This window comes from Corvus brachyrhynchos, unplaced genomic scaffold (genome assembly GCF_000691975.1).
Source record: "Corvus brachyrhynchos isolate BGI_N302 unplaced genomic scaffold, ASM69197v1 scaffold158, whole genome shotgun sequence".
Classification (NCBI taxonomy): domain Eukaryota; kingdom Metazoa; phylum Chordata; class Aves; order Passeriformes; family Corvidae; genus Corvus; species Corvus brachyrhynchos.
The window spans coordinates 840,189-864,273 of NW_008239756.1; the positions used below are offsets into that span (position 1 = coordinate 840,189).

The 24,085-nt window shown below is 46.0% G+C and overlaps 1 protein-coding gene across 5 annotated transcripts in view; it reads left to right on the forward strand.

The window, feature by feature from the left end:
- Positions 1–23,506, forward strand: part of KDM4B (lysine demethylase 4B) — a 49,300-nt gene extending 25,794 nt beyond the window's left edge. For 3 of the 5 annotated variants that reach the window (XM_017742515.1, XM_017742516.1, XM_017742513.1), the window contains 8 exons: positions 1,357–1,460; positions 4,067–4,204; positions 13,711–13,806; positions 14,070–14,170; positions 14,634–14,666; positions 18,286–18,455; positions 22,576–22,921; positions 23,386–23,506. In XM_017742515.1, the coding sequence (XP_017598004.1) occupies positions 1,357–1,460; positions 4,067–4,204; positions 13,711–13,806; positions 14,070–14,170; positions 14,634–14,666; positions 18,286–18,455; positions 22,576–22,673 (740 nt within the window). In that variant the 3' untranslated portion in view covers positions 22,674–22,921; positions 23,386–23,506. The remainder of the gene's footprint in view (positions 1–1,356; positions 1,461–4,066; positions 4,205–13,710; positions 13,807–14,069; positions 14,171–14,633; positions 14,667–18,285; positions 18,456–22,575; positions 22,922–23,385) is intronic. The other 2 variants (XM_017742517.1, XM_017742518.1) reach the window with 2 other exon arrangements.
- Positions 23,507–24,085: the final 579 nt, after the last annotated feature.

A 24,085-nucleotide genomic window follows, 5' to 3' on the forward strand; every position in this document is an offset into this window, starting at 1 on the left:
TGCTGACAGTCTGACTGTGTCACACTCCAGGGTGTCAAGGGGAGCAACTGACTGTGTGGGGTAAATGCAGAATGAGTGGGGATGAGTGTCCCGGGGCTTGGTGGTGTTGTTTTCCTGGGCTCTGAGCTCCATGATCCCTAAATACAAATAATACTGGAAATGGCTGCTCAGAAATGTTTCATTTCAAAGCTACAGTCATTTGCCAGGTTTTAATAGATGAAAAAAGTAATTTTTATAAGAAGTCAATCAATCAGATGACTTGTGTTCTGCAGACTCTGAAATACCACTCCAAGTCTGACAGCAGCAATAATAAGTTTCTTGCTGTTTGTAACTAATTTTTACGGATGATCAATTTTGAGGCACGGGGATGGTTTGTGCTGTAAAACCAGGAGCAAATTATCAATGGTCTGGTCTTTAGTTTCCTGCCTCTGGAAGCTGGGATGGGTGATGATTTAACTCTGCAAAGAGCCAGTATTGCTGCCTGGCCATTCCCCTGTCCTGTACATCAGTGGGGAGAAGTGTACTATGGAGAAATGAGTGTGCAATTAATATGGAAAATGAATAGCTGAGCTGTAAATGGGCTCACTGGGAGAGCCATGGAGCCCATGGAGAGAATGTTAATGTGTTGCCATGTTATTGGTGCTAATCACTTAAAATGTGCTTCTTTATTAGTGGCTTTAATGAGAGCCACTTAAACTGTGCATTAAAAAGAGGAACTGCAGAGAGGGACGACAGACTGGGTAGCAGACAGTCATAACTTTAATTGAAATGCTTTTAGTACAAAAATATAAGAAAACCTGGATCCCAGTAATCCTTTTGACTTTCTGAAACCCCTTCCATTATGTCTCATCAATCAGTTTTGGTTCCAGAGCTTGGGTTATTTGTTTTCCTAAACTGTGATGGGTTTGAGTCCCTATAAACACAGTTTGTTGTGGAATCACCCCCTTGGAGGGAAAGACATGATCTTGAGGAAAATGGGGTTACATTGGCTGAGCTGCCGTTGAGTGGTTTGGTCAGTGTTTACCACTACTTTAGTTTCCTTAATTATTTGTGATTTGTTTTAATAGCTCAGTGTGGATCTTGGGTAGAATTTAACACTTAACCATGCTGAGGTGCTGACTGGGTCAGGTCCTGCTGCCTCTGCCACTTGCTGGTGACCACTGTGAACGTGTCCCTCCTGCCTCTGCCTGGGACGGAGATGTTTCCTTTCCTTTCTTCTCACTGAATATTAACATGTTTTCCCTTTAGGAGGTGATATGTAGGGCAGATTGAACTGGAATCTAACAAATACTGTTGTTTTCCCAAGAGCAGTCCAGCAGCCCTATAGTGATGCTCCTCCTTTGAATGTGTCCACAGGATTTTTCCCAGGAAGCTCTCAGGGATGTGATGCTTTCCTCCGTCACAAGATGACCCTCATTTCTCCCTCCATCCTGAAGAAATACGGGATTCCCTTTGACAGGGTATGTACAGGGCTGCAGAGGGACCCTGCAGGCTGTTGGCAGCACAGCACCTCTCTCCTGAGGAATCAATTCAGCACCAGCCACTGGGGGATTTCCAAGGGGCATTATTATGCTGAGTGCATCCCATCAGTTCAAACCAGGTCTGCCTGGAAAAAGGATTTGGGGTTTGGCTGAGACACTGTGAAGTGAAGAAAAGCTGTCACTGAACAAACTCTGGCAATTAGGGAGCCTCTCAGGTAGAGAGGGACGAGCTAATGAGCAAAACCCGCCGGTGATTCGGGAACACTTCTTTGTTTTCTTGTGGATCCAGTGTGACCCAAAGTGGAGCTGCCTGTGCTGGTTCCCTGTTGTGTAAGTGCTCGTGCTGCTGTAAGCCTGGAAGGATCCCTGCAGCTCTTAAGCCCTGATTTGAAAAGAGGGGTCATGTTTATTTGGTATGATCGTTTTAATGTGCTTATTCTTAAAGTCTTGTGGCAAGAAGTAAATCTCCTCAGCCAAGTGTGGTTACAGGGATTTGTATCTGTGCAGAATCAGTCAAACTGCTGCTGCTGCTGCTGGGTGTTCCCAGCACATGGAGCCAGAGCTGCCTGTGGATGTGAGAAGTGTCAAAGATGCCTGCTCCAAACTGGTTTCATGGAATCATGGAGTGGGAAGGGACCATAAAGCCCATCCAGTGCCACCCCTGCCACGGGCAGGGACACCTTCCACTGTCCCAGGCTGCTCCAAGCCCTGTCCTGAAATAGTGGCTGTCGAAGGAGGATCACTATTATTCACAAACAGGGAACAAGTGCTATTTTTCCTGAGGAATAGAGATAGGATCCCTGCATCCAAATTCTTGGCAGATTTCAATGAAGTGAATAAGCAGCATTTATAAATCTCTATAATGCTGTTCTGGAAAAAAAGAAACAGATCAATACTAGGGCTTTTTAATAATTAAAAATGTGTATTTCTGTAATCTCCTATTGATTTCTCCATTTATTCCTCAAGAGCTTGCAGAAGTCAGTAAATTTGGGGCTTTCTCCATGAGTGGCAGTTTGTGCTGGCTTTCCTTCAATAGTTATTACTTTTCTGCATGGCCTATCCATCATCTGGAGTGTTTTCTAATTTATTGTGGGATAATGTTGACAGCAGTGCCATGGATGATGTGGGCTTGAAATGGAGACACCAGGATGTGCAGTCACTGACAGAAACATAATCTTTTCATCTTCTGAAGCCAGCAGAGTGGCACTGCTGGGATTTATGGAAGGGATGGATGCAGGATGCTCCATGGGGCTGGGTGCAGGCTGGACTTCAGCACCTCCTCCTGAAATCCTGAAGGAGCTTCTTGTCTATCACAGCAGGTTTTATTCCCTATTTTTAAAATTATTCTTCTAATGTTAATGACATCAGCAAGTTCAGATGTTGGCCCAGCCAAGGGGGGAAATGTTTGAACTTCTGTCTGTTTACATTTTCCATTTGGCTCCATCCCTGTGTTTGGAAGTGCAAGTCCCTTGGAGTCTCTGTGGGCTCTGAACTGCTGGGGTGTGAGTTATGGCTGGTGGGAAGGGATCCAAATGGAATTGCTTGGCCTGTGACAGCTGTGAGAGGTCTGTCAGCACTTCTGGGCTGGAAAGACAGTGAAGGTCAAGCTTTGCCTCTTCCATACCCCGTGGAGGGGAGGTGCTGCTGCAGGAGGGGCAGCTGGGCTGGGAGTTGCTCCCATGGTTCAGGCCATTCTCTTAACAATTAAATTCCTTTTTTCCCCAATGGTTTTTCTGCGTAAGATGTAAAAAGAGGATTTTTTAGAAGCATCGCAGATTGATTGGCCTGCTGGTTCCAGCTGTGATCTGTAGAGTTCAACCCTTATTAATAATGTCCATTATGCTTATTGTTGTTTTAAGTTTATTAAAGTAGGGTCACAGGATGGTTTGTGTTGAAAGGGACCCTAAAGCTCATCCAGTGCCACCCCTGCCATGGGCAGGGACACCTTCCACTGTCCCAGGCTGCTCCAAGCCCCGTCCAACCTGGCCTTGGGCACTGCCAGGGGTGGGGCAGCCACAGCTGCTCTGAACAATTCCCAAAGCAGACAAAAGATGGGCTGTAATTTTTCGGGTCTTTGATTTTTGGGTGAACAGGTGGGAGTGAGGCTGATAAATGTGAGTGGGGAAATAAACACAGGGAAGGGCAGGAGGTGCTCCAGAAGGACCCTGCCATGCAGAGGGAATGTTAGGAGGGAAATCCAGGGCTCTTGGCTGCTCTGGCATGGGGGTGGGAGTGAAGGTTTGGAGCTGCCATGAGCCAAAGCGGTCATGTCAAAGATTTATTGATCTCTTGGAATGTTGCAGCCTGAGACCCTTTTGTAACTGGAGCCTGCAGGTGTAAATAGTTCAGATCATGTCACCCCTTCCATCCACTGTTCTGAGTTTTTCCCTTAAGGGAAATACTTGAGTATTCCTGCAGTTCACCAGGAATCGTTCCAGGCTCAGCCAAGAGCTGGCAATGACTGTTCTGCCGACCCTCCAGTGGAAAGAGATTTAATCAGTGGGGTTTTTTAATAGGTCTCTGTTCTCAAGCTGCTGCATTAAGTGACCTGTGGGGTGTCTCCTCCCTTTTCCTTTGTTTTTCAGATCACCCAGGAAGCTGGGGAGTTTATGATCACATTCCCTTATGGTTACCACGCTGGCTTCAATCACGGCTTCAACTGTGCCGAGTCGACCAACTTCGCCACTTTGCGCTGGATTGACTATGGGAAAATGGCAACACAGGTGGGATCAGCTGGGATGAGGGGCTGGTGGAAACCACCAGCTCATGGAACACAGAGCAGTGTTGTTTGTCCTTATTCCTAAGGACAATGTGGAAAATGCCACTGCTTTGGGACGTGCTCTCTCACTGTCCCACATTGGTGGTTTTGCCTCGATAATTGGTTTTGTTCTGAGGGTGTAGGAATGAATTTCTCAAGTGTTACATTCACCTTGTGAACAGGTTGTTTTGGGATTGGTAAATTGGGATTAGTTTTCTGATGTATCCAAACTGCATTTCAGAGTGAATAAGGTGACTGATGTGACTGAATACAACTCATTAAGTACACACTGGAGGGGAAGGAATAAGCTGGAAATACTTGTAAGCTTTAATAACACTGTGGTAATAGCATTCTGAAGATACCGGAATTCCTCTAATCTGTGCACCCAGTTAAGTTTGGAGAGTTATGTTTGTGTGGTTATTTCTCATTAGGGCAGATTTCTGGTGTGCTTTGTTACTTTGGTTTGTGACAGCACTCGTACTCTCCTGGTTTGAAGTCTGCAGATAACTGATCAGCAAAGCTCATTCAGTAGAATCTGGGAAGTTTTGCTGTGGGCAGGGACACCTTCCACTGTCCCAGGTTGCTCCAAGCCCCATCCAGCCTGGCCTTGGACACTTCCAGGCATGGGTCATATGTTTGAGTTTGTTCTGGAGTTAAAGGGATGGTAAGAAAAACCTTAAACCATAAGGGGCCTCAAATCGGTGTCAAGTGTCTGAAACTCAAAAACAGCCAAGCAACCTTGGTTTAAAAATGTAAAAAATGATGTTTGTCTGCTGTGACCTTGTAAAGCAGGTTTATGTGTAGTGAGTGGTCATGGTATTACACCCCAGAAAATGGGGTTTATCATGGAAATTCAGACAGACCCTTAACTACAACAGAGCCAGCAGGCACCACTCGAATATTAAAAGCAATTTTGGGTTCAGCCATGTGTTCACGAACAAGTGACATTTGGGAAGTGCAGTTTTAGATGGAGCCTCCATGCTTACATTGTTAAGCAGCGTAGCGTGAAATTACTGAACAAGCAGCAGCAGAGCTTGGAGCAGATCTGGGGACACAAAGTGGAAGTGTGGAAGGAGATGCCCAATTTATTCCCATTGCACTCTGTGGCACTTGTCCGTTCTGAGCTTCCTGGTTGATAAATCACATGTTAATTAACCCTGGGATACCTGACTGGGGGTCCCAGCTGAGGGGGGGATTTGTTACACAGTGAGGGCAAAACTTTGTTTAAATCTCATTTGAGATTAAGGAGGGACCTAAGGAAGTATCAGCTGAGGGTGTGCACTGGAGCTGCCTGCACCTCTGTGGGGAGGGAACATCAGGAGGGAATTCCTCCCTGCGAGGGTGGGCAGGCCCTGGCACAGGGTGCCCAGAGCAGCTGGGGCTGCCCCTGGATCCCTGGCAGTGCCCAAGGCCAGGCTGGACAGGGCTTGGAGCACCTTGGGGTAGTGGAAGGTGTCCCTGCCCCTGGCAGGGGTGGGATGAGATGAGATTTAAGGTCCTTCCCAACCCAACCCATTCCACGATCCTTGAGTGTGTGATTTTTAGTTAGCTACTGCAGCTTTCCTATATTTAAAAAATGGCTTTATTGATTTGTATGCTTCCAGGAACAATAGATTATCCTTACTCACATGCAGGCAGGTTTGGGGTTTTTTTTCTTATCATACACTCGTTTATAAAAGTTCTTGGGAGCTCTGAGCTGGGCAAAGCTCTGCAGGCACCTGCTCTTCCTGCGCTGACCCAGCTGCTTGGGGTGATTCTCTCCTTTCCTTGGGTTACCAGCACAGCTCTCTTGTCCTGCCAGCACTCAGGAGACCGAGGACAAGGCAAGGTTCATAATTAGCCAGTTGTAATGTTCTCCTGGACATTATCCTGGGGAGGAGATTTGGATTGTGCTCTGCTGAGAGCTGTGTGTGTCAGTGGTGCAGTGGAAGAGAGGAAGGTAATGGTTCACCTCGGAGGGCAGAGCTGTGGTAATTGCCTGCCAGATGGGTGCAATGTTCTGCATTCCACAGAGAACCTGCCTGGGCTGTAAAAAATACAGAATAATCAGCCTGGAGTGTAAAGATCAGCTTCAGAGACACTGGGCCTGCTCTAATTGTAGAATGAGTGTCAGTATTAGCAAAAAAAAAAGCAAAAAAAAAAAGCAATGGCTGCAGAGCTGTGTGGGAAACTAAGAGCGGGTAAATCCACTTGTGTCTGTAAATTTGTAACCAGGATTACCGTGGAAATTGGTTTGGTGAATACCAAGTGAATAATCTAAGCTGTCCTGTTTGGCTCAAAGCTTTTTGAGAACCTGGCGTGAGGTTTTGGAGTCTTTCTCTCCTTGGGTTTTTAGCTAGAACAGGAGCTTTTGCCCCTTGGGTCTGATTTTCTGATTCTCCTTTTAGTTGCTCCTCCAGCCCCAGTGCTGAGTGTGGTTTGTGACAGACAAATTTCATGTTGTCTTTCGTGATGTGCAGAAATCTTCAGGACTGTGTCAGTCAGTGAGTCAGTCCTGTGTCAGTCTCCTCAGATCCAGAGGAAGGGTATGACATCCTCCTTCACAGCTGTAATTCCATGCTGGTGCCCCACTGGGAGGTGGATGTCTTGCCTCCAGCTGGACATTGTGCCCAGAAGTGCAGGAAATAACAGCTTTTTAACTGTTCTCCCATTTATTGCCGATGTAAATGTCTCCATCTGTCCTGGAGGAGCCTCGTGCTGCAGCTAACTCCTTCCCAGCCAAGGTGACTTTGAGGCCAACCTCAGCTTGTCTTTCCCACCTGATCCTTGGGAAAAGCCGTGGCTGAGCAGCAGATCCTTGTTCAGGGATGGGAGAGACCTTCAGCTGATCGTGGGGCTCCCAGGGACAGCCCTGGTGTGCTGCCACCAGGTCTTGCCATGTGACTGGTGGGAGTTCATTCTGGGCTCTTTGCAGACCAGACACTGGCAGGGAAAGCTCCTTGGGAGATGCAATCCTGTCTGAGCGGGTGTCACTGGCGCAGGGCACAGCAAACAGAGAGCCGGAGGAAAGGAGCTCAAAGGGGTTTTCACAGCGCTGGAGATCCTGGCACCATGTTTCAGAGTCAGCTGTAATCCAAATATTTGCTTTGGACTTCAGCATTCCTGATTCAATGGTACAGCTGAGGAGGAATGGGTTTATTTGAATATACTACAGTTAATGTTTGCCTGCATATGCAGGGCTTGGAAATTAGGGAGAAATATTTCCCTTTGTTCTCTGTAGTTGGAGTTCCTCAGTCGTTTGTCTCCCTTTGTCATATTTTTTTCTGTTTGGTTGTTGAAAAGAGCTGCTGGGTTAAAAACAGGAAATTATAATTTTCATTCCTTACCTTTTTTTTTTTTTTTTTAAATTTCTTTTTATTTTGCACCATGAGCCTGCAGTGCCTCTCTGCATTCCTGGTTTTTTGTTTCTGAAAACCCTTGGATGCCACCACCGACAGCCAGAGGATTTTAAGAGCTGTGTCTTTGCCCAAACAACCCTTTTAAACCAGGGGTTTCAGGAAAGTGCCCTTCCTCCAGTCGAGGTGGCCTGTGAGTCCCCTGCCATTCAGAAAGACCCTTTCAGAGTGTACAGTTTTAGCAGAAATTCAAATCCCAGCTCAGCTTTTCTACTTCTTTAGCAAACTGGACTGAAAATAAGTGGATGGGAGGGGAACGATTTCTGCACTTCGCTCTCAGTTAAGTGCAGCCACTCCTGGAGCAGGTCTGGGCTCCTGCTGGTGCCACTTTCATGCCTTCCTTTATCTCCTGTTTGCTCCAGAGAAACTGCTGGAATTCTCTCTCTCAACATAAAATGGGGTCAGGCTGCCCTTCCTGCCCAAATCCTGCATTTTAGGGTCTGAAATAAGCAGCCTTCAGCTCCTCCAGGCAGTGTTCCCATCAAACCCCTCACTCCAGAGCACTCCTGCTCTGCTGCTCTCTCATTTGGGGAAGGGGGACACAAATAAAACTCTTCCCTTTGGATTTTACTGGACTGCCAAGAGAAGGGACCTTTTGGATCCCAGCCTAGGATCTTTTACGTGATTTGTTGCTTCTAAACCTTCTGCTCACTCATTTTTTCTGTACTATGTGTATAATATTGAAATAATCTCAAATTTACACTTGGAATATCTGTGATTTAGAGTTGCCTAGCATGTAATTTTCCAGGTAAAATCGAAGCTTTCTTCTTACTATTCACGTTTTAGTAGATTTTTCCCTCAATCTGTCTGTATTTCCCAAGAAAATAAAACTTGTGAGGTTTTTGCAGAAACCTGTTTGATAATACTGCAAAACTGGTCCCCAAAATAAGGCAAATCAGAATTGTATTTTTTCATTACTTTGAGTCTGTGCCTCAACTGACTCTAATTAGACCTTTTAAGCTTAGAACACATAAAGAAATCTATTATGAAATAGCATTTCCATAGTTTATTTTTGTCAGACATTCAAAATTGCTCTTTTACTCTAATTAGACCTTTTAAGCTTAGAATACATTAAAGAAATCTATTATGGAATAACATTTCCATGGTTTATTTTTGTCAGACAGATTCAAAGTTGCTCTTGTACAAATTCTTCCACCTTTCTTCATACTTATTTTATTGTATTATTTGTAAACACCTCTGCTCTTGATTCTGTGCAAGACAAAGGAGCTTTTACAGGTTTTTTTCTTGCTGAGGTGGAAAGGGGACGGTTATTTTTTGGAAACTGTCTGGAAGCTTTGTTTTATCAGCTCTTTTCTGAGCTCCTCTTCTGGAGTTCTGGCTGGGAGGTTCTTGGCACAATTTTTGTTAATGAAGGAAGAACACTTTGAGTTCTGTGGGCAGAATAAATGCCTGGGTTTGCTGGGATTTCCAGGATTCCAGTGCTGGGGGTGCTGCTGGGTGGGGTGGCCGATGTCCCTGTGGATGGAGGGGTGTCACCAGCTCCTTCTGGCCTGGCCCTTCTGGGTGTTGGGATGGGTTATCTTATTTGCTTAGGCTGGAACAAGTCCCAGAGTGTTTCTGTCACACACAAATGCTGTATCTGAGGGGAGTGGGGTGACTCTGACTCCTCCTGGCTGCTCCCCCCACTCCTGCACCCCGGGAATCCGCACCGAGCGTTTCGGGAGCAGTCAAGGAAGCAGGCAGGGAGGAATCGTGCCCTGCAGCCAGGGACAGGGGGAGTCCATGGAAATCTTTGCCTAATTGTTTTGTTTATGAAGCTCTGGGAAGGGTTTCCAGTGGGTTTCCTAATGAACTGGTTTGTTGTTGATGCCAGTAATTACTCTGCAAACGGGGGGTCAAGGCTCATCTTCTTTCCCACAAGCTTCCAACCACCAACCATTAAACACACAAACTATGCACTTTGGGCTTTTCCTCCTTCTTCTCCTCAAAGTTTAACTCCTTACTTACTCACAGAATTTCTGCCACTCATCTTTCAGGAGCGTACTTGGACTGACTGAGTGGAAGGAAAAGGAAACCGGAGCCCCAAACTGTTTTTTCTGTCCTGTTGGATCTCAGTAGCTCATCTGTAACATGGGAACAAACTGGATTGCTGCTGCTTAGAAGCAGTGGTTATACTGGGGGCTTGTTTCTCCCAAAAGCTGAAACTCTCTGCTTCGACCTGGGAGTTTACAGGGAGAGGCTGAGGGCAAAGTGTGTTCCTGTAACAGCGAGAGTTTCTCCACTGCCTTTTCACAGAACCACCCCTCTTTCCGAGGAACTTGCTTTTAGGCTTCATTGTTATGGAAAAGCAGATAGAAAAGCTTTCAGCAAAGATTTTGGCCTGGCATTTAAAAGCTGAAAGAACTTCAATTTTGAGCATGTTGGGTTTTGTGATGGATAAATTTCCATTAAGGCAAAGTGGGAGGCTCAGCTGAGTCTTATCAACTGCTTTCATCTGAATATGAAGGGTTTTTTCCATGAAAACCAGAGGTGCCACTTTAAATATGTAATTTTGGTGACTATTTCTGCATAAGGAAAAGGCTTATTTTCCATTAACCTTTCCTATGTGATGGAACTGCTGAGGTTCAGTTCAGTGTTAATAGTTGGGAATTGAGGGAAATATCCACACAAAACTGTTGCTGAAGGTTGAAGTTGAATGAGTCTGTGCTTTTCCATATATCATTTGATTTTATGACTTCAAGGAGACAGTCATTTTATTTGACTGTTATTTTATATAGACTTATTTGTGTTTTTATGTTAAAAAATATTGCAAATAAGATAATGGTTGTGCATTCAATAGCCACAAATTGCCCACTATCAGTCTTGGAGCTGGAATTGATGGGACAGGGCTCCTGGTGTGATCACATATTTTACCACAGGCTCCAAATTAGAGTAGCAGATAATAAAATAATGAGGAAAGGAAGAACGTTGGGGTTTATTCTGGAAAAAGCTTTAATTGTGCATTTCCTTACAGTATTTTTCCATGTCCTTATGGTTAATAAAACCATGAACTTGTGGAAAAGGAGAGGTGAGGCTGGGAAAAGCCTTCAGAAGGTGGAATAAGTAAAGTTCCACAGATTTGGTGAATATGGAACTCCTCTCTTGTTGATCTTTTGGGTCTCAGCTCCCCTGTAACCGAACTCAAAGAACTGACCCTAAAGCTGGGTTGATTTTCAGTTTGATTTTTTTCCACTCCCATTTTCAGGACTTGCAGTTGGTCCTTGGAGATCCCAGTTATGAGAATTCTGTTGTTTATTCTGTTGTTTGATCTGTGGCTCTGCCAGCCCTGCTGTTCCCAGGAGTGGGGTCTGGCAGCCAGACAGGGAGTGATGGAGGAGAGAGGGGAAAGGGCTGGGTAAGATCTCAGAGCTCCTGGAATTTCTCACCTTTTGGACACAACAAAATTTGGACACATTTGTCATTTGGACACAACAAAACGTTTGTGTTGCCATTCAGTCCTGTGCTTTGGGTGATCGTGTCACCCTGAAATCCTTCTCAGGGCTATTGATCCATAGGAACTCTGTGAATTCCCAAAATGGAGCTTTGTGGTTCAGTTTTGCCTCACGTAAAGGAAACGAGGTTTCATATCTCTCCTCAGTGAGGGTATTTTGGTGTTGACATGTTCATTCTTTTTTTATATAAAGTTTATAATACTGGGATATAAAAGTGTTGGAATCTGAGGGAATTTGGGAGGATATATCCTGCAGAAATTGGGGTGGGGATGGACAGAGATGGGGGGTGTAGGCATAATGTCTTTTAGGAAATACACGTGTTTATGACCACAGTTAAATACTTTGAAAGAAATGCAGCTCTGTGTATGTGGAAGGGGGAAGGCAGGTGTGGGGCTGGAGATCACTGCCAGGAAACAACCTTACTGCTTTTGTCCTGCTGTAATGGAGCAGAGCAGGGAATTCATTGCAAAGGCAATTTCTTGCCCTTCTCTACCCTCATTCTCCTCCTGGTCTCCCCCATTCTCCCTCTCCCAGCTCTCTCACGCACACAAGAGCATTCCCTTCTCCAGCTGTATTGGAAGCATCAGCAGGCTCTCACTGCTGTCTGAGGGGAGGGTATGGAAAAAGACCCTGGTCTTGCTGGGAATGTGGCTGTGACACAACTGCAGCAGCTGAGGAAATATCACTGTATGGTCCGGAAGAAGCCCCAGAGGAAAGAGGCTTTGTAAATTATTCATGCTTGCTGGTGTGAAAGCAATAGAATTAAATTAAAATTGAAATATAAATATACATCATGGTAGATTTGTGGAAAGAAAAGAGCTTGGCTACTTCAGGCTGTGGGATGTGGGAGATGGAGGCCGTGGTGTCAGTGCTGAGTCCCAGCCCAGCAGCATTCCCGGAGCTCAGCGTGGGGGTTCTCCAGGACTGACCAGCAGGTGCAGCTGGGGGAGACTCTGGAGCTGCTGCTGGTTGGAAACTGCTCTGGAGACCTCTGGCCCCGAGTGCCTCAGGGTTTTCTGGCTGGGTTTGAAGGCTTGGATGTGTCTGTGCTGCACCTCTTGAGTCCAGGTCAGGATCACAAAACACAGCGTTCCCCTTTTAAGCCATTTTTCAGCCTCTGAGGAGGTCAATCCCCTGGGGATGCTGTTCTGTGTTCCTCTTTGTAGCACTGCACGGGTGCTTTTAAACTTTCTTAAGGAAAATCTGCTCAATCCCTTAAACCAGGACTGACGGAGGTGCTGTGGGAAGCTCCTGCCTGGGCTGGAGTTGGAAGCCTGGGTGCTGTCTGTGTTCCTGCCGTGCTGTGGCCAAATTGCATTTCCAGCCTTTCTGGCCTCAGTCATTTTTCATTAAATGGAGTTTTCCTGAAAGTGCCTGTCCATAAATGCTCCTTCCCACTCGGCACACTCGGGTTACCAACCAGTCCCAGTCCCTGCACAGTGGGAAGCAGGAGCTGGAGGATGTGGGGTAGTGCAGAACTGTACAGAGGGACTCTTCTCTCTCCCTCTCTCAGTGAAGTCTCAACTATGGCCATAAATCTTTTAGTAAGGGGAAGGGACAAAGGGGAGAAGCTGGTTTAGTTTCAGGCATTTCTGCCAAACGAATGGATAGAGTAGTTTTGAAAAGGTGTGGAGGAAGGGTGGAAAAAAAAAACCCAAACCAGTCCTGCAAAGTTGCTCCAATTACCTCAGCCTCAGCTTGGAGTTGAAAAGCAATTTCATGCAAGCAAAGCTTTGCACCTTAGAGCAGAAGTCCCAAGAGAGCTGTGGCTGCAGCCCCCAGAGGCACCGGGGGGTCCTGGGTCCTTTTCCACCCTCTGCCTTCTTTTGATTAGGTTTATAACTCTTTGAGACTGGTATCAGTGCTCAGGGTGAGAATCCCCTTGCTACACTCAGTCTGTTGATTCATCCCAGCAATGGTTATATCCAAGGAAAACCACCTGTGAGTACTCTCTGTGCAATGACAGGGGTCTAACTCCAGGTTAGTTCTAATGAGCATATGCCAGCTGAAATGAGTAATGCACATTTCTCCCACGTGATGGTTTGGATGCAGGTTGTGGTTATTGCAGGTTTTTTATTTCTTCCCTTTTGTGCAGGATTGCTGTGACATGTCAGGATGTGTCATTATGAAGTTTAACTGCCCTGTGCTCTAGGTCAGGCCTTGGTTCCTGTAAGGCTTTTCTGAGTTATGAAGTGATACCAATAATATCTTTTCAGCCTGGAAAACTCTGCCAGAGAGAGGCTGATGGAGGGAACGTGGCTTGAGGGCAGACTCTGACCTGGGCTAGACCAGGCAGAGTAATTGTGTCTAATGTCTGCAGCACAGGATATGAGCAGTGCCAGTCCCAGGAAGATTTAGTTTGTTGGAGGGCTTAGAGGGAGAACAAAATCCTTGGGAACAGAGTTTTCCACTACCCTTGGAGAGTGTTGGAGCGGCAGCTGGTTTTCCAGGAGCAGGTAGAGCCAATGGCTTCCATGGAGAGCTGAAACAGCCACACATCCCTCAGAGGCATTCCCAGCACTGACCCCTGCCAGAAACCCTCTTCAGCCAGCTGGGGGGAGAGTTAATTTGCCTCCAGAGAAAGGGGAAGGTCCCTGGTGTGACGTGTGTGGCGTCTCTTGCAGTGCACGTGCCGCAAGGACATGGTGAAGATCTCCATGGATGTGTTTGTGAGGGTGCTGCAGCCCGAGCGCTACGACCTCTGGAAGCAGGGAAAGGACATCGCTCAATGGCTCCCAGGGAGACCTGAACCAGCCACACATCCCTCAGAGGCATTCCCAGCACTGACCCCTGCCAGAAACCCTCTTCAGCCAGCTGGGGGGAGAGTTAATTTGCCTCCAGAGAAAGGGGAAGGTCCCTGGTGTGACGTGTGTGGCGTCTCTTGCAGTGCACGTGCCGCAAGGACATGGTGAAGATCTCCATGGATGTGTTTGTGAGGGTGCTGCAGCCCGAGCGCTACGACCTCTGGAAGCAGGGAAAGGACATCGCTGTCCTGGACCACATGAAACCCACGGCTCTGAGCAGCCCAGAGCTCGATGCCTGGAACGAGACCAAGGCAGACCTGAAGGCTAAACTGCTCCGCAGGTAAGGACAGAAAGTGCTTGTGTCTCAGCCCTGCCCTGGAGTTTGATTGCTGAGATTGTAAATGCTACAGTTCTTAATTTGAGATAGTTCAAACTCCTTTCTTCATTTGTTCTTTTTATAATTCCTCATGTAATTTGTCTGGAGTAATGTGTCCCTCATGGTTCTGTTTCCTTTCCATGTTATAAAAGCAGATGTTTTTCAAAGTGGGACTCCTTGTGCCCCCTCACATCTCATCTCTTATCCTGGAAGACAAAAATCTATAGTGAACATTTAGAGCTTCACTGATCAGAAAGCAGGAGTTAAAAAAAGCCCATCAGTTGCAAAGGGGATTTTATGCATGCCTTTCTGTGCTTCCTTTGATCTTTGTATTAATTTTCTACAAGTCTGTGATTTTTGTGTTACAGCATGCTTGAATTTAAAATTTGGCATGCTAACCTTTTCCTGTTGGAATCTTGCTTTATAGGATAGGAGATGAGGAAGAGGACAACAAACACCGGTATGTGACTTCCCTCAGCAACTTCAATCACTTCATTCTTTTTCCTGGCAAATTTCTTAAAATAGTAACTCTGGGACTCTTTTCCTCTGTCACTGAGTTTTTCATGAAAGCCTCCGGGAAATCTTTGGGCCTTGAGGTTCCTCAGGCTTCATCTTGGTTTGGATTTCTGTGATCTCTTCCATCACTGGAGAACCTCAACTGTCTTGTGGCTCTTCTGGTTTTCGCTCTTGAGTTCCTGTGCTGGGCTGGCAGGGATGTGTGATGGTAACTGCGTGTGGGTAAAGGGAACTGGTCACTGATAAAAATGCTGTTGCTGACTCAAAGTGCGTTGTACTGTAGTGCTTTGGACATGGGCAGCTGGTGGGAGAACTTCCCTTCCTCCTCAAGCTTGCTTGAAGAATGAGATTTTAGGAAATGGAACCATCCCGGGGCTTTAAAGCCCACTTTAAAGCGTGTGCACTTCCTTACCCTCCATATCCTCCTTTTTTCCATCATTCTCATTCCTGTTACCCAAGTTTAAAGACCTGATAATTGGATGATAGCTGACTTAGTTAGGCAATAGTAAAGAACAAAGTAGCATAACTAAAATATCTTAAAGTCTCTCTGTCACTGGTATTTGTCTTCCAGGAGTTTCAGTTACCAGTGAGCTTTGGACTGGGGTCCTGTGTCTTGTGTTTCCTACATGAAATGATTTGTCCATTATTATTTTACAAATGCTGAAGGGGGGAAGTGTGTGCCCCACTAAATCTATGCTGCAAAAGACATCATAAAGATGATGTTTGGAAGAAGACTGACCCCTGCAATGTTGTATTTTTAAAATGTTTTCAGATAATCTCAGAGCCAGAAGTTGCCTTTGGTGCTCTCTGGGCAATGAGTGAACCCCAGTGGGTTCCTGGAGCTGTTTCCTCCTCATCTGAAGTTGGGAATCTCTTTGCTGCCTGTGCCTGGTCAGGGTTCCTGATGTATCTGGTGTTTGCACAGTGTAAGGTACTGTATGAACACCGAGGATTATTTTCCCTCCCTGAGCCTATTACCCAGCAGAGAAGCCTCCCTCTCAACCTGAGCCTATTGCAAAAGATCTAGGTACTTTTTTTGCTTATCTGTTCAGTGTTTCCTGGATTATTCCAGCATTATCCTGAAGCAGTTTTGGAGCTGTTCAATACTCTGTAGCAGTACTTTCTCCTGTGCTTATGTCTTTCCAAGACATCGTTTTACTTGAAGCCTGACTTTTCTCAGCAGGATGGAGGGATGGGATTCACCTCTGCCCAAACCTCTTCACAGTTGTAGCTACTTAATTTAGGTCACTTTGTGCTCTGTTCTTCAAAGAGTACAAATGCTGCTTTTTTGTCAGCTCTCTTGGAAAAATGGAGCTTTTAAACTCTGCAGAGAGGTGTTATTTCTTCTCTAAGGTCAGTCAGACTTGGTTACCTTGAAAAACCCAACTTTGTTTACTTTATGGCTTCAGCAAGAGACTGTTTTAGTCCAGTCCCCACCAGCCCATTTCTGGTGTGTGAATTCTGTCAGACACAGAACAGCTTCACTTCTGGAAGTGCTCAGCATTCAGCCTGTAGTTCTGGAAGCACTTTCTTTAAATGCTGAGTTTTCTGCCTCTCCCCCACAACCCCTGAGTGAGAAGACCAGTGCAAAACAGATCTTTTTTCTCTCCTGTGAGTATAAAGCTCTGTGCTGTAATTTTTGCCTGGCATTTCCACACCACAGGAATAAAACACACTTTGCTAAAACCAGCTTGTAGTGCTTGACTCTGCTCCTCCTTCAGCTACGGAAAGTTCCAGCTGCAATGGCAAAGTCTTACAGCTTTATCTTCACCTCCCACCCTACTTTCCCCTCCCAGGGAAGGTGGTGTGTTCTTGGAATATGGGTGAAGAGCAGAGCTGATCCTTCTGGGTTCAGCCCCTGTTCCTGCTAATGACTGTCCTGCAGGTGTGAAGGCACCAGCTCTTCTTGCAGGGCCACCATCTGCTCAGAGTCTGGCAATTAGAGGTCCCTGTGCATATGGATCAACTTGCTTTTCTATTCATCATTCATCTCAGGTTGAATTTTTTTCTCCCTTCTTTGTCAGTTTAAAAGCTGATTAAGGGCTCTTAACTCTGTTGTGCTCCAAATCTAATTAGCAGTTGAGTTTTCTGGGCTCTGAGGATGGGGAGCTGCTTTTCAGCTTTTCTAGACTTCGGGGCTGATGAGTAAAGTGTGTTTTAGTCTTTGTCACACGATGGTGGATGTGAGGCCATCAGGAAAATGCTGCTTTCAACCAAAGAAGAAGTGCTTACACGCTAAAAATGGGGTAAAAATTGCAAGTTTCTGAATCAATCCTTTTGGAAAAAGAGAACTTGTTAGATTTAAACCTGAAATTCAAGGAGCAATTTTATAGATTCTGCAAAAACCCTGTGCTGGGGCTGGCTGGGATGGAGTTACTGGGATTTGGGGCTGCCCAGTGCTGATAAGGCTCTGAAGTTTTGGCTGTTGCTTGCACAGTGTCAAGGCTTTATCTTGTCCCACTCTGGCCCAGCAGGACCCTGGGGGTGGGCGAGAGGTGGGGAGGGGACCCAGCTGGCCCCAAGTGGCCAAGGGGAAATTCTGTGCCATAAAATGTTATGGGGAGCAATAAAAACTGGGAGAGAGGAGGAAGGAGGGGGTTGGCTTCTGAGGTGCCATTTTTGGGGACTGGCTGGGCATTGCCCTGCCTGGGGAGGTGGTGAGTGGGTTTCCTGGGCTTCTTTCTTTCTTTTTTCATTCTTTCCTTCACCTATTAAACTGCATTTGTCTTGACTTACAAGTTTCTGGCTCTTGTTCTTCCAGTGTTCCCTGCCTGTCCCTCTTGAGCGGTGGGGAGTGTCTGTGTGGGTACTTGGCTTCCTACAGTTCCCAACCAAAAATCTTGTCCTGACTTCTGAATTTCCATTTCTCTTTGCATTGTGGCTCCTGTAATCTTTGCCTTAGTGGCATTGACTTAAAAAAGAATGAACAGCATTGCTATTGCCTTGTTAGTATTTGTCTGTTCTTATTAATATGCATATTTTTTAGTTGGATTTCTTCAAGGCCTTGGACCTTCTGAATTTACTGCTGAAAAATCATAGACTGCCTATTGATTTTGCTCTGAGCATTCATTATAGTGTGTTTTGGGGAGCTGGCAGTGCTGGGTAATGTCTCAGAGCTGGAAGATGATGTTTTGCAGACTTCCAGCAGTTTGCCAAAGGGAGGCACGGACAGAATGAAAAGAAATAATGGAATGGAGGCAGAGGATGAAAGAGAGATTTAAACAAGTTTTCATCTGTATTTTGAAATACAAGCAAAATAGATTGAAAACACAATTAAAATCACTTTAACTGCAGCTTGTGAGCTTACATTAGTAATGGTAGGAAAAAGCTCTTCAGGAAACCCAGACAATTAATGGCTGCTGTGAATGGATCTTAAATGTTGTGTTATGCAAGGTTCATCTGTTCCCTTTCAGATATCTCGTCTGCCCTGTAGCTATTTTAGCTACCTTGTGTTTTCCCTCCAAAGAAGATCCTTTTGTTTTGTATTCAGCTTTTTAAGTCAGTGATGATTTTCTATTTTGAAGGCTGTTCTTTTGTGTCAAATCACACTTCTGTACTTTCAGGTCTCACAGAAAAAGAAGTCAACCCAGAAGACACAAAACAGAGGATCAAAAGTCTCTTGGGGATGTCATGGCTATTGAAACTGCCTTGGAAGATGTGAAAGTAAAAGAGGAGCTGAAAAGGGGGCCGGATCTGGAGGAAGAGGAGAGAAGCAAAGGGATGGAGGGAGAAGGTGAGGCCAGACCAGTGAAGAGCTGGGGAGAGCTCTAAAACATCTCTGTAAATAACCTGTCTGCTGCTGTTTATTTCTGTTGAAATATCAGCAGAGTTTTCCCTGATATTAAATCTCTGCTCGCTGAAATATGTCATCATTCACAGCAGCAATTGATTTTTCCCTCTCTTTAAGGATTCAATCCAAATAGCTTTTTTGGCAGGGCTTGAGAATTCTATAGGCCCAAACTATTACAGGACTGTAAAAATATATATTATGTGAGGAATATTTTAAATTATTTCATAGAGAAACAAATAAGTGTATTTTTGTATCCTGCTCTGAAAAAGAATGATTTGTGCACTGCCTTGTGCAATTAATCTTTCCTCTTCCCCTCCCTTTGTTCCCATTTTTCAGAGACTGAATCCAGTGAGCCTCAGTTTGGGTGGGATCCACAGCTGCTGCACGAGTCCCACTTGGGTTTTGTCAAGTTTAGCTGGAGCAGGGAAGCTTTTCAGCTTCCTCTGCATGAAATATAAAACCTTTGCTGAAAATAAACCCGGGCCATGACAACTCCCAACCCTTTGGGATTCCTTCTGCACATTCAGTCCCAAGGCCTGAACACACCCATTGTGCAGGGGGCTCTTTCTGTGGCACCTTTTTCTTGGCTGTGTAGAAAAGGTTGGAGTTCTTGCTAGGAAAAAATCTGCTTTTTTCCCCCCAAATGTGTGGTTAAATGTTTTTTGTGTCTGTGGCACACTCACTCCCTCTTGGAGGCTTCTCCAGCACTGCTTACAGGGAATTAATTTACATCTATTGTACTTACCCATTATTTGTTTAGCCTTTGGAGAAACTGATGCTGCAAACTGCTTAGAGAGCCTCGATAATGATCTTAAAGGAAATCAGTGGAAGCTCTGGGAAGAGAATTGAGGGCTTTGTTCAGAGTCTCTCAGCTAGACAGTGTATTTTCTCTTTTCATGGGAAATAAGGAGTGGAGAACCATTGTTGCACAGTGCAGGTACTTAATTTCTATTGCCCTAAGCCTGAAAGCATCAGCAGTGTGTTAAATTGTCTGCTCTTAGCTCTTGTACAAGTTTAACACTTGATGCTTATAATAAATGGCCCGAAAATTCTGATTTTTCTTCGGAGACGAGAGATAAGTGACAAGGACAGATCTGAGATCATTAGAATGGCCAAGGAATAATAAAAACTCTGTTCTAGCTGAATGGCTTCCAAATCATACTCTTCCACTACTTCTTAAGAGCTCTTTAACTGTTAGCTCAGGAGGGAAGAGCTTATTTTCAGCACCACTGCAGAAGTGCCACTGGAGCAAGCTCCAGCTTGGTGTGGCTGTTAGCAAATATTCAGCTTTCCTACTGCAATACAGCAATTAAATCCCAATGACTTCTCTGGTTTTCCACATCCTGCTGTCTGCATTTCCTCTCACCAGTGTCTTAGGGCTTCATTTTGAAGAAGAAAACAACATTTGTTTGGATGGCCCTGCTCGTGGCAATTCTGCTCCCCCACCTCCTGCACTTCCTTTCTTTATTTCCCTGGTTTTGTTTTGTCTTGATTTTCTATTACACCAGAAGACATGACCTTGAGAAGGAGAAAGAATGAGATTTCAAAGTGATCATAGTAGGTCTCGTGCTTTGTGTTGGTTATTTGGACAAGCTGAGTATTTATAACTTGAGGTTTTCAGGATTTCTGACCCAGATCCCTTATGGTGTTTACTTTTGGTTTTTATGACTCAGCTTTATATTCATAATTTATTATGTTGCTATTAATATATTTAGAATTCTTAGCAGGTTGTCTTGGGACATTAGGAAGGAGAGTGTTGAGGCTTTGCCCTCGTCTGGGTGTGCTGAGCAGCAGAAATGCCTCCTGTGAGTCAGCAGCTCTTCCCTGTGGGGCTGTGCCCAGGAAGGGCCCTGCAAACCTGAGTGCCACCTCCAGGGCTGGGGACTCCACCACCTCCCTGGGCAGCCCTTTCCAATGCCTCACCACCCTTTCCTGGGAGAAATTTGTCCTGATGTCCAACCTGAAGCTCCTCTGGTGCAATTTGAGGCCGTTCCCCCTTGTCCTGTTCCCTGGGAGCAGAGCCCGACCCCCCCCGGCTGCCCCCTCCTGTCAGGGACTTGTGCAGAGCCACAAGGTCCCCCCTGAGCCTCCTTTTCTCCAGGCTGAGCCCCTTTCCCAGCTCCCTCAGCTGCTCCTCGGTTTCCTGAGCTCTGTTGAGGATTTCAGATTGTCCCTGGACAGGCAGCACAGCACTGCCACTCGTGCTCTGCTTGTGCCCCAGCTCTACACCTGCCATCCTCCTGCAGTGGAAGGGCAGGAGAGACATTCCTCTCTTAACCTACCTGTGCATTTGTGCCTTCAGATCCTTTTCCTTCCTAGAAGTGTTCAGGATAGCCAGATAGACTCTTGGAATTTTGCCTCCCTTTTTCCTGGCTTCTGATTCCATAGATTCACTTGCAAACTCGTTTGTTCATCTTAATGCAAAAACTTTCAAGCACAGTTCTCTGTGCCAGCTGCTGTCAAATTACCCTTTAGAAGTCAATAAAGCTGGTGAATGGCATTTGTGGTGCTGTTGGGGAGAGAATTCTTGGAGTGTATAGAGAGTAAATATGATCTGGTTTTGTGCAACTGGGGAGAAATCCAATTTGCCTTTCATTCAATATGTTTGTTTCTCTAAGGAAATTCAATATTCCTTTCTCTGTGATAGAACAAACCAGTTTATCTGAGGGACTGCCTACACGAGTACAACTATAATTATTTGAGTTGGACTTCTTCCCATTTTTATAAGTTAGTGTAAATAAAGTGATCAGACTTCTGGGAAATGCTGGGGTTAAGGTGTTCCCTAGGGGTTTTCAGCAGGGATTTTATCCTGTTGTGGGATTATTCACCCTTCTTCCTGCAGAAACCTCTATGTGTGGTGGTTATTCTGATTTTCCATTCATGGGTTGGGCTAGTGAGGTTTGATGTAGCCAGAAGTGGGCCTGAAGTGGAGGGGTCTGAAAATTCTTCATTGGGGTGAACAGGGTGTCCCTGATTGCCCCAGCCTAGAGACACCCCCTCAGTGGAGAGCAGGAATTGTAGTCATTGCTGTAAAATGGGAGTGTGTGGATTCCTTTACACAGAAGAGAGGTGGGGAAGACTTTTGCAGGCCAGTACTGCCTCTGGTGACAGTATTGAGATGTTTATCTGCTCAAGAAGTGTTGTCACATCCATGAGGGCTGTGCAGATAAACTGAATGACAGTGAGCTGGGAGAAACAAGGACATGAGCGTGAGTGAAGGATATCTCAGGATCCAGCTGAGCTCAGTGCTGTACCTGATTTATGCTTTAAAAGCATTTTTTTAAAAGACTTGATAGCAGAAATCTTTGGGTAATAATGATTCAGGTATCTCTGTTCAGTTCTTCATTTCCTGGGGCTGTTGGGTGCATTGACACACGGTAATGCCCAGATAAGAGCTGTGCTTTCAAGTACAGGGAGCAGCAAACCACTGATACAGAATGGGGGGCTCCAAACTGTTTTGATTGTGCCTCCTTATCAGCAAAAAATGTTGAGCACACCTCCTGATGTATGTCTTTATTTATATACACATTTATTCATATATTGCACAGCAATACACATGTACTTGTGTATTTCCATGCTAATATGCCCATTATGAATATACAGAAAAACAGAGGTTCTAAAAGGAAGGCATAAAGATTAAAAAAATACTGTTTAAAAAATATATTTTATTAATGGTGCAAAAATGTTTCTTTCCTGCACTCCAGTGGATGGTTTTGTGCCCCTGACTTTGGAGGACAGAAAACTTGAAACAGAGTCATGGCTAATGTGACATATTACAGGTTTTTTGGCACACTGTCCAGTTTCTTAGGGATTTAGGTATTTTCCCTCCAGGAAACATTGCTTTTAGCAGCCTTTGTGCTCCAGTCAGGAATTGAATAGTCCGTAGAAATGACACAAGTATTTTCTTTCTGAAGTGGCTTCTCTAGGTCAGTGCTGAGGCGCAGCTTTCAGAGCGCCCGTAATTCCGTGGTGGAACGTGCTAGCCCAGCACTGGGCTCTTAGAAAGGAGAGAAATGCAGCAGTGCCAGGAGCCGTGGGAGCTCAGTGTCGCCTTTCTCTCCAGCAGGGGAGTGCAAGGCCAAGGCGCGGCCGCCCAAGGTGAAGCACCAGGGCCACCAACAGCCCCGGGCGCGGGGCAGGGCCGGCCCCCGGCCCCCCTGAACGTCGTGCAGCCCTCGGAGGCGCCGGCCGAGGAGGACGAGTTCAAACCGCGGCCCATCATCCCCATGCTGTACGTGGTGCCCCGCAGCAAGAAGGTGGTGTTCGACAAGGAGCGCATGTCCTGCCAGCAGGCCTTCGAGCAGTTCGCCACGCAGAAGGGCCTGGGCTGGCGCGAGCAGGGCCCGCTCGAGAGCCCCGGCAAGGACGAGGAGAGCGCCGAGGCGGAGCACGCAGAGGTCACTGCAGAGGTCAGTGGGTCACAGGTTGCCATGGCCGAGGTGGGGACAGTTCCGTGGCCAGGCTGGATGGGAACACAGCCTGCTGTGGTGGGTGGCAGGCTGGCCTGTGGCAGGGTTGGAACTGGATCGGCTTTAGGGTCCCTTCCAACCCAAACCAGTCTGGGATTTCCATGGAGTTCCCAGCTGTGTATGTGTTTGAGCAGACTTTTCACAAGCTGATGGAACTGGCAGCTTGCAGATGTTCTGAGGCTGTCCTGATTTGAAGAAAACTCTGTAGTTTACCCAACTTCTTAAGAGTTAGTTTTGGCTTTTATTTGCTCCAGGAGTTGGCTCAGAAGGCTTTAGTGGTTCAGCCAAAAGTCAGAGAAAAGTTTGCTGTGTGAATCCAAGAACTCTTCTTGACAAGGGGTCTGCCTCTCTTGTCCTGTTCCCTTCTTTGGGGTGCCCATCCAGCTTGTTGTGCTTCCTTCCAGGCTGCTTCTGCCTTCTCCAAGATGAAGATGGAGATCAAGAAGAGCCGCCGGCACCCGCTGGGCAAACCCCCGACCCGCTCGCCGCTGTCCGTGGTCAAACAGGAGACCTCGAGTGACGAGGGTGAGTGAGCAGCACCAGGGATGTGTGGATGTCCCGTCTGACCCAAGGAATTGCTGAAGCCTGTGACAAAACTGGGTGGCCTGAAACTCAGTGTGTTACACTTAGCTGGTAGGAAATGCAGCGTGTTCCCATTTTGATAACCCAGCTGGAAACAAAACTCCTCTGTGGGAGGTGTCGCTTCTCACCTCCCACCCTTTTTTCACTCAAGAAAAATATTTTGCTGGCTGCAGAATGAGGCAGCATTTTGGGCAAAGGGAAAAAAGAGTTTGCAGAAAATAAAATCTTAAAGGCAAAGCTCTGTCTTGGATATTGCAGTGGGATGAGGTTTGTTCCCCTTGGAGGCAGTGGAGGTCAGGTCTGCTCTCATGTGTGTGGGGAAAGTCAATTCTAACCTTTTGGTTGGCTCCTAATTCATGTCAGTGTTGGGGTCCAACTTTTCTTGGCAGATGCAGAAATGAAAATTAAAATGTTTTTCAGTGTTTAACTGTACATCACTGATTCTTCTTTTCCCACATTCCAGTCCCTGTGAATACCCTGGCAGTCTGGACCAAGGGGAAAGAAAAGATTCTTACCTTTCAC